At 38.1% G+C, this 13910-nt stretch overlaps 2 protein-coding genes and 1 non-coding gene across 18 annotated transcripts in view; 2 read left to right on the plus strand and 1 right to left on the minus strand.

The window, feature by feature from the left end:
• Positions 1-6518, plus strand: part of LOC138834099 (BTB/POZ domain-containing protein 10) — a 65266-nt gene extending 58748 nt beyond the window's left edge. For all 10 annotated transcript variants that reach the window (XM_070032865.1, XM_070032863.1, XM_070032871.1 and 7 more), the window contains one exon: positions 5432-6518. In XM_070032865.1, coding sequence (XP_069888966.1) covers positions 5432-5742 — 311 coding nt within the window. In that variant the 3' untranslated portion in view covers positions 5743-6518. The remainder of the gene's footprint in view (positions 1-5431) is intronic.
• Positions 2965-3076, plus strand: LOC138834245 (U6 spliceosomal RNA). Its single transcript, XR_011374020.1, has one exon. It is a non-coding gene; the product is annotated as a U6 spliceosomal RNA (small nuclear RNA).
• A 645-nt stretch (positions 6519-7163) lies between the features above and the next one.
• LOC138834097 (basic helix-loop-helix ARNT-like protein 1) overlaps positions 7164-13910 on the minus strand; it is a 38558-nt gene continuing 31811 nt past the window's right edge. For all 7 annotated transcript variants that reach the window (XM_070032855.1, XM_070032858.1, XM_070032856.1 and 4 more), the window contains 3 exons: positions 12674-12767; positions 8485-8587; positions 7164-7830 (listed from right to left, as the gene is read on the minus strand). In XM_070032855.1, the coding sequence (XP_069888956.1) occupies positions 7670-7830; positions 8485-8587; positions 12674-12767 (358 nt within the window). In that variant the 3' untranslated portion in view covers positions 7164-7669. The remainder of the gene's footprint in view (positions 7831-8484; positions 8588-12673; positions 12768-13910) is intronic.

Raw genomic sequence — 13910 nt, forward strand, 5'->3', positions numbered from 1 at the left:
GAGTCTCCATCTCAGTAAAAACTTGGCTGAAGAAGTGCATGCTATAATCCCAGGTAAGGTGTAAGGAGAAAGGTTACCACCTACTTACCACCATAGCACAAAAAAATCAAACTTTATCTGAAAAAATTAGCTAGTGAGTCTCCATCTCAGTAAAAACTTGGCTGAAGAAGTGCATGCTATAATCCCAGGTAAGGTGTAAGGAGAAAGGTTACCACCTACTTACCACCATAGCACAAAAAAATCAAACTTTATCTGAAAAAATTAGCTAGTGAGTCTCCATCTCAGTAAAAACTTGGCTGAAGAAGTGCATGCTATAATCCCAGGTAAGGTGTAAGGAGAAAGGTTACCACCTACTTACCACCATAGCACAAAAAAATCAAACTTTATCTGAAAAAATTAGCTAAAGTCAAAAGAGCTGGAGGCGCATGGCTTTAGTAAGCGCAAGGCCTCGAGTTAAAACCCCAGCTCTGTCTCCTCCCTAAAATGGATCCTAATAATTTGAGATAAACTCCTGACAAGGGATTATTAAATTCTTTTGCAGAAAACATGCAAATAACAAATTAGCTAATAACTTCTTTTGAGAAGACAGGCCGTTATAAAGTTTTATTTTGTAAACTTCTCTAGTGATATAGAAATGAGATTTTTGTCTTTTCTGCCATAGCTCATTCATTTTTAAAATTTATTTATCTTTGAATATTTTTTTATTAACTTTAAGTAGCTCTACAAAGGAGTTGCCATTCAACAAAGCAGCTTATAAATATAGTATGTCCTCTTGATCAGCGTCACCCCTTTCAACATTCTCTCCTGTCTCTCCTACCTCATCTCTTCCCTCACTTAATTTTTTAGGATATGTATTGAATTATTTTTTTGCCATTTGCCAAAACTGTATATATATAAAATGATGAAATGAGTGTGGATGAGGAGTGAGGGGGCTTACCTGTGTGTACTTTTCTATAAAATTGACAAGGCTTTTTTCCTAGTAGTGGTCTTTGAAACCTGGTATATTTTTAAACCATTTTTTGTGCTCATTCATGTATGCGCGCGCGCGCGCGCGCGCGTGTGTGTGTGTGTGTGTGTGTGTGTGTGTGTGTGTGTGTGTGTGTGTGTGTGTGTGTGTGTGTGTGTGTGTGTGTGTGTGTGTTTGTGTGTGTGTACTGTGTCTTGAACTCAGAGCCTATACTTTCACTTGGCTGTTTTGGGCATGGCTGACTCTCTAGCACTTGAGCCATACCTCTCTGGTCTAGCATTTTGTTAGTTGATTGGAGCTAAGGGTCTTTTGGAATTTACTACTCAAGCTGACTTTGAAAGTCTCAAATCTCAGCCTCTGGAGTAGCTAGAATTAAAGATATAGGCTTAAGCCACTAGAGCTCATCTGAAAGCTACATTTTGAAAATTCATGTAGAAACAGTAGCTGACAGTGCGATAATAGTTTATTTTCAAATTTTGTACAAATTACAAAATCACAACTTGCTTAATTTTTAGATAGCTTATTATTTAGATAGCCCTGGTTACAATGACGGCTCTAGGCAAGGAACAAAACAAGTGCAAAAGTGTTGAGGTAGGAATCAGCTTAATGCATTGGAGGTAGAGAAAACACAATGCAACTAGAATATTAGGCGATGAGGGGATTTGAAGAAGAGGCATACTTGTTATGAATAATGTAGATATAATGTTGTGTCAGAAGATGTGTAGTAAGGAATGTTGGCCAGGGATCTTAAGTCAAACCTTTTGTTTGTATCTAGGAAGTGGTGTACATCAAAGGATAGTTGTTATGATCAAATGAGGTTGACTAGAAATTACTTTTTCCCACTTTCTTTCTCTAATGGCTACTACTATTCTTCAAACCCTTTCAAACCTTGGAGCTTCAGTGACAATGCTCCTCAGAACAACATACTATGTCGTGTATGATATAGTTGGTTGGTCATGGGCTATGAACTCTGTGAGAGAAATCAAGTTGTCTTTTTGTCTTTTCTTTTTTGGTACTGGGGATCGAACCCAGGACGTTGCACTTGCTAGGCAAGCCCTTTGCCACTGAGCTACATCCCAGCCCAATCAAGTTGTCTTTTATGTATATACCTGATAATGTGGCCTGGTGCTTATATAGATTCTCAATGAAGAAATAAATACCTTATGTAAAAGCTTCATTTAAGTACTGCAACTGAGTACTTGTTTCTGTATACAAAAAAAATACAGTGCTCCAAATACTGAGTTATTTTTAATGTAATTATAAAGATCTAGTTACAAGTACTGCTTATTCCATTAAAATCATATAGCACACCTTATATCATGATATATAATAGTTTTGTAAAAATTTTATCTTGCTCTACAAAATGAACAATACATTTTTTCTTTTTTGGCAGTACTAAGTGAGGTTTGAACTCAGGGCCTTGCACTTTCTAGACCATTTGAGTCATACCTTCAGTAATTTTTGCTTTATTTTTAAAAATAGGATCCCATGTTTAGGCACAGGCTAACCTGGACCCTAATCTTCATATTTGCACTTCTCATGTAGTTGGGAACACAGACATAGAGTGTCACACCAGCTTTTATTGGTTGAGATGGGATCTTCCTAACTTTTTGCCTGAGCTGGCTTCAATCCTTGATCCTCTCAGTATCTGTCCCTTGAATAGCTAGAATTGCCTGGCTAAAAATAATGTCTTAGTATCAACCAGCATTAAAATTGCCCAGTGCCACCGCTCCCAAATGCTTTTTGTGACTGTCCTCCAAATCACGATCCAGTCCATGATCATACCTTATAATTGACTGCTGGTTATTTCTGATCTCTCAATATTGAATGCCCTTATTTATCACACCATCCTATTAAATAGCCTGGGCCCACTGTCCTGCTTCTGGATTTGTCCTTTATTTTATTCCAGATATAAAGGCATAATTTAATTTTTTTCTTAAGCTGTTTTTGGATATGATGTTACTTTGATACAACAAGAATGTTCAGCTCACAAAAATGTCCTGCTTCATTAAGACATACACTAAAATTAGGACGAGACAGAGAAGATTAGCCTGGCCTCTGCACAAAGATGACATGCAAATTATAAGGCATTAAGTGCAACTCACTATTCATTACCTGAGATTATAACTATTAGCAGACAATTCTTGCTTAGGTCAGTAATTTGATTAGGTATTGCAAACTATCATGTTTTAATTCTGTCATTTCTTTTACATTTTTTACTTGTCATTCTTGTAGTTTTCTCTCATTGGTAGAGATGGTTACCCAATATTTGTTTTTTTTCATGTGTGTATGCCAGTACTGTAGCTTGAACACAGGGCCTGGGCCCTGTTCCTTAGCTTTTTCACCCAAGGCTGGCCTCTGTCACTTGCCACAGCTCCATTTCCAGCTTTGTGGTAGTTAACTAGATATAGTAATCTCATGGACTTTCCTTCGTAGGCTGGCTTTTTTCAATAGAATTCTCAGATCTCAGCCTCCTGAGTAGCTAGGATTATAGGCATGAGCCACTAGCACTCAGCCTATCTCTATTTTTAAAAGTCAGTATAAACATAATTTGTATATTTACTATTGATATTACTTGCCTAGATAAATTGGTCTTGACTTTGGTTAGGCATTAATTAACCAGGCTCTTATACTTCCTTCAATATCTGTTTCTAGATATTTCTAATGTATATACTACATCCATATTTTCCTGTCACGTCAGTAATTTTTTTTCTCTTGGAAAAATAAGTAGAAATGTTGGTGGTATGTTGGAGACTAAAGGGCAAATCTCTTTCCATATTAGCTGTTTTGTTCTCTCATTTTACCCTTTCTCAATTCATAGTTCTTCAAAAGAAGTCTGCTTTCAGAATATTGAGTGTGTTGACTCATGGGAGCTCAGTTGACCTGATGCATAAGAAACATGAGGAGGATCCAAGAGAACATAGATAAATAAGGAGGAATTGGTAGAGCCAACTGCAAATCCGTGTATAAAAACATCAAAGGATATTCAGGAAAAAGTGAAACATTTGATATGGCCAGTATACAGAGAACTTGGAATTGGAGGGAGTTATGTGATAGTAGAAGTGATCAAGTTAGGTTGATACATAGCCCATATACTATGTTGAATACAGACCTTCCCTTTGAAGTGTAATGAAACCATTGGTAGTTTTTAAGCGAGGATGCAATGTAACTACACTTGTATAGAGTGGTGATGCTCTGTGGAAGACAGTGTAGAATACAGTAAGGTAAGAATTGTCAAGTTTCTTTAGTAATTCAGGAGGAATGAAGGACAAGGGAATATAGACAACTTTCCTATCTCTGGTGATAGTGATAAACTGGATGCTCTGCAGGCTTTTAAGATGATTTTGGCCCTTCTGGCTTTCCCTACTCCCATCTCATACACACTTCATACATACCTAAATATACTAGCTACCAGTGATGACTACATGCATTCCTTGATCTGGTAATTTTAAATGAGTACCTATTTTGTAAGGCTTTTGTAGTTTTTTTTCTGACATCGTAGTCTTGATTTTGGCCAATGAGCCTGTTGTAGTCCATTGCCTAATTTTTAAAATAAATACAGTTTTATTGGAAACATTGACATTTTTTGTGACTGATTTTTATAGTGGCAGAATTAAGTAGTCTTAATAGAAAAATTACCCACTCTGAAATGTTTATTCTAGCCTTTTATAGAATATGATTGATTATCCCTGGTTGAAACTAGCAGTTTTTGCTAATAGTTGGAGGAAAGGGACTTTTAATAATTTCAAAAGACTTTTTATTTGGAAAAATGGCTTTACTGGTAAAGTTTTCAAAAACTAGGGTTACTATCACTAGTTGTTACTTTTTGTAGTGACTGTGATCTAGAAGATATAGTTAGGGAAAACTGCTTTGGAGATACAGATTTAAATTAACTGCTTTGTTGTTGGGATAGATAGACATGTTAAAATGCTATAAGAGATTAAAGTATTGCCCTTACTGATGTAGCTGAAAATTATTATTTAGGAACCAGCTAGGGAGTTAAGTACTTTGCTATTAAACAAAAAAAAAAAGGCAGGGAGAACCCAAGAACAATATACAGATGAATTTAGACTTAAGGAACCAGAGGTTAATGTAGTGATAAATTGCAGGCCTTCAGGCTAGATCATTATGTGAGAGTGAGAATATACAGCAAGAGCCCAAGACCTGTTCCAGCTGATACACCATTGTATTGGAGAACCATCCCAGCCATAAACTTTAAGAATTTTTTTTTTTGGTGGTTTGTTTATTGAGTAACTGGAAAGATGGAGGAGGCTTTGTGAATTGCACCAGTAGAATTTTAGTTTCTGGCGAATTGATGACTAAGTATATGGAATATTGGTTTCCCTTCTTGTTTCAACTTTCTTATTTGTTCAGGATGTGTACCAACCAGCAAAGCCCTTAATTGCTAAATTGGGTGTGAAATTGTGTGTGTATCCTGTTTTTTTAAACCTTTCTTTCCTCTAGGTTATCCTACCTACAAAGAAAAAGTAAAGAAAAGGCCTGGAGGCCGCCCAGAAGTCATTTACAACTATGTCCAAAGACCCTTTATTCGAATGTCCTGGGAGAAGGAAGAAGGAAAGAGCCGGCATGTAGACTTTCAGTGTGTAAAAAGTAAATCTATCACCAACCTGGCAGCAGCTGCTGCAGACATTCCCCAGGACCAGTTGGTGGTCATGCACCCAACTCCACAAGTGGATGAGCTGGACAGCCTTCCCATTCAGCCCCCTTCTAGCAACAGTGACCTCGATCCTGATGCCCAGAACCCAATGCTGTGATGCTGATGATCCTTGAAACCATAGCATGCTACTCTTCACAATGACGGTGTACTCCTCATTCTGCACTGCAAGGCCACTCTTCTTCATTGTGAGCTACACATATTTAGGATATTGCAGTGTAGGCTTTTTTAAAGACCAAAGGTAGCCGAATGGTTTTTTTTAAATGAGTACAACTTTAGCATCCTGAGGTTCTAGTTACATAAACGTATTTGTTTACCAGTAGGTTTGTGAAATTGGTTCTTTGTATGGGGGACAGTCCTTTTTCACACACATCTAGGTCTTTTCAGAAATGGTGGAAATTGGCACCTGGGGTATTTTCAGTGTAGATTGATATTCATCTCACCTCAGATAAAATGCAGAATATTATGTAGTTGCACTTTATAAATGGTGGTTAAATGGAACTGTTCAAGCCATTTTATAGTTGTGATGCACAATATAACTTAAATAAGTGCTTCTATCAAAGTATTCCTTCAGTAAAATGTGTATAGTTTGCTTGTGATGAGCAAAAAAGTGAGTATTTATCTTGGGCTTATTTGAATGACTAGGGTGAGATTTGATGCTCTTATCTTATCAGTTCAAGTGAGTCAAGTGCAGGGAGTGAACATCAGAGGTGGTTTATTATCCAGTCTGCCTTACCCTTAATCTGTTCACAGATATTTATTTACTAATGCTTTTTCTTAAAGAGTTATGGTATAGGAAAATGAAGTGTTTGCTCTTCATTTACTAAATGATTGTAAACTCAAGTTTTTCATCAAAATAAAATTCCATTGTTTTCATGTTTCTGACCAGCTTCATAACCCCCCTGATTAGATGTAGTTTCATGATTAATAGACTATCTTGTTGGTATAAATATAACTAGAGAGCTCTTATTTGGTATATTTGTGGTGAGGCACTACTTAAATTTCCTACTAGTTATAAAATATACTCTAAATATCAGAGCTTAAAAGAAAGCATTTTTCTATTCCAACTTTATAAGGAAGATGAAGTCACTTTACCGTAGTGTGTAGTAATTTTGCTGCAGAGGCAACCTCTTATACCAGTTCATTGCCTTTTCTAGTATACTGTTCTGCTCTGCTTAGCTTGTTATTTTAAATATTCTGTAGTCTAATACAAGAAAAACAGAAATACTGAGGTGCATTGTGTCTGAGGTCACTTAACCCTTGAAGCCCTTGAACTTAAATTAAGATGGTAGGATAAGGAAATTATGTAAGCTCCAGAGTTGTTATGAAGATCAAGAAGGCATCGCAGAGCTGAGTTGTGGCTCAGATATAGAGTGCTTAAGGCCCTAAATTCAATCCCAAGTACTGTAAAAACATTGCAAATGTAACTAGCATGGATAATCCATAAATATCCACTGTTGGAACTGATGGTCCAGCCCTGAAGCATATAGATTTTTTTAAAAAACTGAAATGGGAATAGTATTTATAGAACAAGGGAAACATTTATTAAAAATATTTAACTGTCTAATACATTATACTTTAACCCATATTTATAGTAAAGGATTCTTACAAGGAAGAATAAACGGCTTTATGATACAATTAGTATAAGAAATATCCACATGGAGGACCTCTTTGTAGTGTAAAAACACCATACATCTGAAATGACCATTTTGCATATAAAAGCTACCAATGATGCTTCTGTGCACAATGATTAAAAAATTCAACACAAACAGAATCCAAAATATACAAGTAATGCAAGCTATTGACAGCTAGCCCAAAATCAATGATGAGGAAACACTGGAGCAGGCTTAGTTCCACTTTGTCTGAAGTTACACATAGACTGACTTGTATCAATGGCTCTGAGATGGCTTTTATGAAATCAGTACATAAAAGCTGTTCTCTCCCTATCCAGTAAGCTTCACAGACTGTAAAACTCCACCAGTAATGCACTTTGATACTGTAGCTGTTGCCAAAGCAACACGTAGTGTTTACAGCGGCCATGGCAAGTCACTAAAGTCAACAGGACCACCCAGCCCAGCGTCTGCTTCCAAGAGGCTCATGATGACGGCCATTGCTGCTTCGTCATTACTGGGACTACTTGATCCTTGGTCATTGTCTATCATGTCTATGCCTATATGGGGGTTCTCACCTGTGGAAGAGAGAAAGACTGGTCAGAAAATTTCAAACCATGTTTAGATTTATTAAGCACTTTCTAAGCATATTTAGAAAAAATAAATGAACAGTAGCAGACTACTTTTTTAGGGCTATAGTGCCTTTTTTAACACTTGTTTTTCAGAGAAAATAACTTTTTAGAAATCAGAGTAAAGTGCTTAAAATTCAGTAAATGTTAAAAATAATTGAGTTCACTTCATTTTAATATTCTGATAGCCAGTTAAAAAGACAGAGTTACAGAAAGAGTAACGAGTAGGAAAGAGGAGGACAATAGATAGAGAAAAGGATATACGGGGTTGAGAGAAACAAACTAGCATCATTTAATGGCTTTTGCTACCTGCTGAATTTTACTGATCACTCTTAAGGCTTTATTCTGAATTGGCATTGGCTCTCTTTCTAAAGATTAAGCACCATATGGACAGAACCTGTCTAAGCTGCATTAAACATACTTGGATCCCAACTAAACACCACCATTAAAGTCAATGTTGAAATACTTAAAGTTCTAACTTTACTTTGTTCTTACCAAATTTATCTAGAACTTATTTTGTATAATAAGTTCTTCAAACTCTCTTTATGCCAGATGTATTTATTGTAAGCTCATTGCATAGAGACGAATATCAATGTCACTTACCAAGAATAGATGAACTATCAGAATATGGATAACCTGGGTTCTCCTGAGCCTGCCCTGGTAATAGGCCACTGGAAGGAATGTCTGGTGTCCCTCCATTTAAAATCTACAAACAAAAGGGGGAATGTGTGATGTCTTCCACTCGAATGGAATTTCCAATTAGTATCATGTACAGTCACCATAAAAGTGTTGGGATTTGTGTTACACACACACACACACACACACACACACACACACACACACACACACACACACACACACACACACACACACACACACACACACACACACACACACACACACACACACACACACACACACACACACACACACACACACACACACACACACACGGCTATTCTGAAAAAAATAAAAACCTCTCCCCCAAACAATTCTTTCTCTACATTTGGTTTAGCCCACACAGGTAACTTAAAGGCAAACTAAAATTCCCAACTACCTCAGATCATGCTGTCCACATATTTAAGGCCAAGGCCTAAACATTAGTAAGCCCATCAGAGCAGTTATACTGTAAGGAAGTAAAACGTAACAGCAGATGTTGCTGAAGGAGTAATTGAGATTGTTACCAGGCTGCTCTAAGGAGTCACAAATAAACAAGATGCTAGAAGTGTATCACCTTCATCACAGTTAAAGTATAGATGCCAATATCAGTAACTTCTGATTTCCATTCTTAAGACAAGCCTCTGGAGGATTTACTACCATTCCTTTAATTCTGTCTTGAAATCTCTCACCTTCCTAGCTTTGTTCCCTTGGTTGAGTCTCAGAGAAGAACATCCTTTGGGAAGTATTTTACTGAAGGAAACTGGTTGTTGGATTTCACAAGAAGCAGTGATTCTGATTTTGCCAGTAGGTGGCATTACAAGTTTATCTCTACAGTTCATTATTATTATTAAAGACTCTAACACTTTTGGTAGGCTATATTTATATTATATTTATATACTTATAGTTCCTAGACTTGAAATTAAAACTAGCATTTTTTTCAAATATCATAAAACCATCTCATGTTAACATGAGTAATAGCCTTTTAATGGAAAACCAAACTTTCAAAACAAAAAAATTAACTATTGTTTTTACATTTTTGAAAATCTAATGCCTGGCTTACAAGATTTCAATAGATCCTCATATTTGTGTATCCAGTCTGTTTAGATATGTTTTTGATTGAAGTATATGAAAGAAATCTACCCACAAATAAGTGGCTAGAAAAGAGTGAGATAATAACTTTTTAATAACTGGTATTCTGATATTACATCACATTAACAAATGAATGTTTCCTAATATTTGTTGTGGTATAGAATCTGAAACTTCATGGATCTTTTGTATCCTGTTTCAGTCCATTGAGATCTTGGCATTTAGGATGGATTACCCATCAATGATTTTGAAATGTCTTGTATCAATCATTTATAAGATATTAGTTTACTGTGTTAGTTGAATCTTCCATATGTTGACATTTCATTATACAAGATCAAATATCACCATTGTTTATACAATCTTACAAGTTTTGGGTAGAAGCTGGGCTCCAAGTAGCAGATACAACGTATCTGAAAGTTCCAATTTTGGTGACCACTATCAGTTGTTTTCCTTAAGTGACAAATATGTGCTAAATACTCAAGTTGGAATAACCGGAGTTTGTTAGAGTCAAATGATGCCCTCTGAAACAAGCAGCTTGTTTATTTTAGCTCACACCTTAATCACACAAGATCTTTTCTTTAGACAACAACCATCATAGTAAGTAATATAAATGCTTAAAGTAATGATTTTTACTGCTTCATTCAGGGCATTCCTAAGTGAAGTACCAGGAGTTGCATCCAATACTGCTTTTTAACACAGTGAAAATATGGGGTAATGCCTTAGCATTGTTACAAAAACAGCACTGACCTTGAGACCCTTGAAAGAGTCTTGGAGGGCAGGGGGCTAAAAAAATCATAGGTGACATTTGTGGCATAGCTTTATCTGAACTTGCTTCAGTGCCCTTACATGTCTCTATTCTCCTGAGATGTGTAGAAGATCACATAGCCTCTGCTTTTTTAACTTGATCCTGATTGAAACAACTGCAGACTAAATGACAAAACTAGAAGTGATTGGGAAGGGCCACCTCTGGTCCACCATGCCATTAATGCTGTCATCTTGTTTAAGCTGTTTTTCTGAAAAGCTCTGCTACTAAGGACTCTTTTCATTGTAAGGACAGATTCAGAGTTTCTCTTCTAGACCCACTTTTTTTTTTTTCTTTTTTCTTTTTTTTTTTTTGGGTCCGGTCGTGGGGCCTGAACTCTGGGCCTGGGCACTGTCCCTCAGCTCTTCAGCTTAAGGCTAGCGCTCTACCACTTGAGCCACAGCACCACTTCAGCCTTTTTCTTTTTGTTATGTGGTACTGAGGAATCGAACCCAGGGCCTCAGGCATGCAAGGCAAGCGCCTTCCCAGCCCCTAGACCCACTTTTTAGACCCTAAGAAAAGGAAGATGTTCATATAAATGTCTTCAAAGCATTTGGGGCTTTGTGGTGAATAGTATGATCAGATTTCTGGCAGCTGATGTTTGTCACAAGTCCTAGGTTAAGTTTAGGGTCCTATTAGGCAGTGCTGGGGAGCTTAAATGTCATCAACTGTAAAATTGTGAGGCCAAGATGACAAGATAATATATGAAAACTCTGAATAATATTTAAGATTGTACTGGAGGGATAAACTTTCAAGTCCAAGTAGTAGAAAACCTTAGTTGGACCAAGAAATCTGGTGCCTAAAAATTACATTTTGATACAGGGACAGAAAGGGACCAGGGGCATAAAGGGAGAACCTAGTTAAGGGCACAGCTGGCAAGCTATGTATAGGTGACACCCAGGGCCAGGAACATTCACATACTCTCCCATAATCAAACTTCATGTACAGAGATGCTGCTTATCCTAACCAATATTTGCCCCAGTATAAAGATACAAAAGTTACACAAACTCATGGAGCAAACCTAGGCTTCAAAGTCACGTCTGCCTTGCTTTGACCATCCAATTATCCATTAATTTGCTGACTTTTTCAAGTTTTTAAGGAAGTTAGGACCCTTTTCAAATGGAAGTTTCTTCTGAAGATGCCTATATAAAATAAAAGAAAAGCTTCTCTTTATCGAAGCAGGTGTCCTGTCATTGCCCTCGCCTGGCCAACTACCTCTGGGCCTAGCCCACCTAGAGCACTGCTTACCTTCTTCCTAACTTAGCCTCTGAGGAACCTACCACTGAAAACCCCAGCCTTGTTTCTGATGGAGTCTGTGCCCTACATGGTCCCATCTGTGTAAATTTCTGATTCTTTGTATGTTTGGGGAAATAGGGGAAAGAGGACTTCATGTCCTCAGATGCTGGTCTTTGTGCTGCCCTAATTCTGGCACTATTTCTAGATTTATGCCTTACAATTAGTATGACCTATGTTGGAAGCCTTTGTGGTGAAGATAAAAACAGGTAAGTGGTTTCCAGACCTCTTTATAGTATTGTCTTATTAGGGAGCTTTTCAAGAGGGCTTGGTGACTGATAAAATCTGTGCCCAGTGTGGTCCCATCACAGGAAAGGCAGGTGGCAGATCCCCCATAATGAACTATAAAGCTTGGCTTGATTTACAAAGTGCTACTAGTACTATTGCTGTTTACAGTGATGTCTTAGAAACTAGTGATACTCTGACCCCTTAAAACTGGTTATGGGGCTTGAACTTAGAGCCTAGGTGCTGTCCCTGAGCTTTATCACTCTTACGACCAGCACTCTATGACTTTGAGCCACAGTGCCACTTCCAGTTCTCTGGTGGTTAATTGGAGATGAGTCTCACAGACTTTCTTGCCTGGGCTAGCTTTGAATTGTGATGCTCAGATCTCAGCCTCCTGAGTAGCTAGGATTATAAGTGTGAGCCATTGGTGCCCAGTGTAGAGGTACTTTTCTGTGTGAGGTACTTACTAATCCTTTGCCTTGAATTGCTCTGTCAGTGAACAAGACTGACAGCTCCCCTTTCCTGATGTTCTTTCTTGCCTTTCCACAGTCTCATGGGATAAATCCTCTTGAGGACAGCAGTTAGTCTCCCTAGCTCTACCAGTATGCATGTTCCCAGCCATGCACAGATGCATATGTTTCAAGGAGGAACAAGTCTAACTTCACAACTGCAGACTTCCAGCATTTCAGGACTTAGGCCTGAGGTCACCTAATATATAAGACTTACCTTCTTGCCTCCTGGAGAGGAGGCATCAGGGGGAGGCGTGCTTGTGATGTTCAGTGGGCTGGAGCCACAGCTAGAAGGTGATGACCCCCTTATCCTGTCAGAGAAGAGAAGGGCGGTTACACTGCATTTTCTTTTTTCAGAGACAGTTTTGTTAAGGGGTAAGGATGAGAAAGAGGATGAAGATCTAGACAAATTTTTCTATAAGGGCTAGATAGTTAAACATTCTGTGGGGGGCTGGGAAGGTGGCTCAGTGGTAGAGCGCTTGCCTTGGATGCATGCCGAGGCCCTGGGTTCGATTCCTCAGCACCACATAAGCAAAAAGAAAAAAAGCCGGAAGTGGCGCTTTGGCTCAAGTGGAAGAGCACTAGCCTTGAGCTGAAGAGCTGAGGGACAGCGCCCAGGCCCAGAGTTCAGGCCCACGACCGGACCAAAAAAAAAAAAAAAACATTCTGTGGGTCATATGATCTCTGTCTCACTACTACATGGACAGTGCAGAAAAATGAATGGGTATAGATTTGTTCCAATAAAATTATTTACATAAACAGGTGACAGAGTTGGCCTAAGCACCAACTAGCAAGAGCAAGACCTTGGTTCAAACCCCACTGTAGCCAAACAAATAACAAAACAACAACAACAAAAAACTCAAGTGATTAGTGAGATTTGTTCTTTAGGCACCTGTTCTGTAATACAGACCCTGATGTAGATACCTCTTAACAAAAAAAAAACCCTTGGGTTAGGTTTGGATTCAGGCTGTTGAGTTTTCAGTGCCCAATGTTATTTCCTCATATAATCTAGATGTGTTGGTTTACCTTGGGAGTTTAACTACCATCCTATGAATTGCCGTTTATAGCAAATGATTTATCCTCTCCGCTACATCCTGAAATGAGGATATTTTCTTAGGAAATGGAAGGTGCCAGGGGAGCTTGCCTGCACCTAAAAAAGCACCCCAGGAAAAGTAGCAGCCTTCTAGAGAAAGCAGTGGTACAAAATGGACCTGGGCCTTTCTTACAATGTCTTATTGTAGGCCAGGTACAGAGAACAGTAAGTACAGACCTCAATCTCCTATGGACTGCTTCCAAGCTCCTCTCTCATATGGAAAAGGAGGCTCCTCCAAGAGAGCTGTCTCTTTTACTGTCTGTTCTTCTAGATCTCTATTACTAACCCTTAGTAGCTTCAAGAACATACAAATGTTAAGCCCCAGAGTAACCTGGGTTGTAACATTCATTACTTGTGTAGT

Source organism: Dipodomys merriami, unplaced genomic scaffold, assembly GCF_024711535.1.
Source record: "Dipodomys merriami isolate MVZ:Mamm:240054 unplaced genomic scaffold, mDipMer1.0.p SCAF_21, whole genome shotgun sequence".
Taxonomy (NCBI): domain Eukaryota; kingdom Metazoa; phylum Chordata; class Mammalia; order Rodentia; family Heteromyidae; genus Dipodomys; species Dipodomys merriami.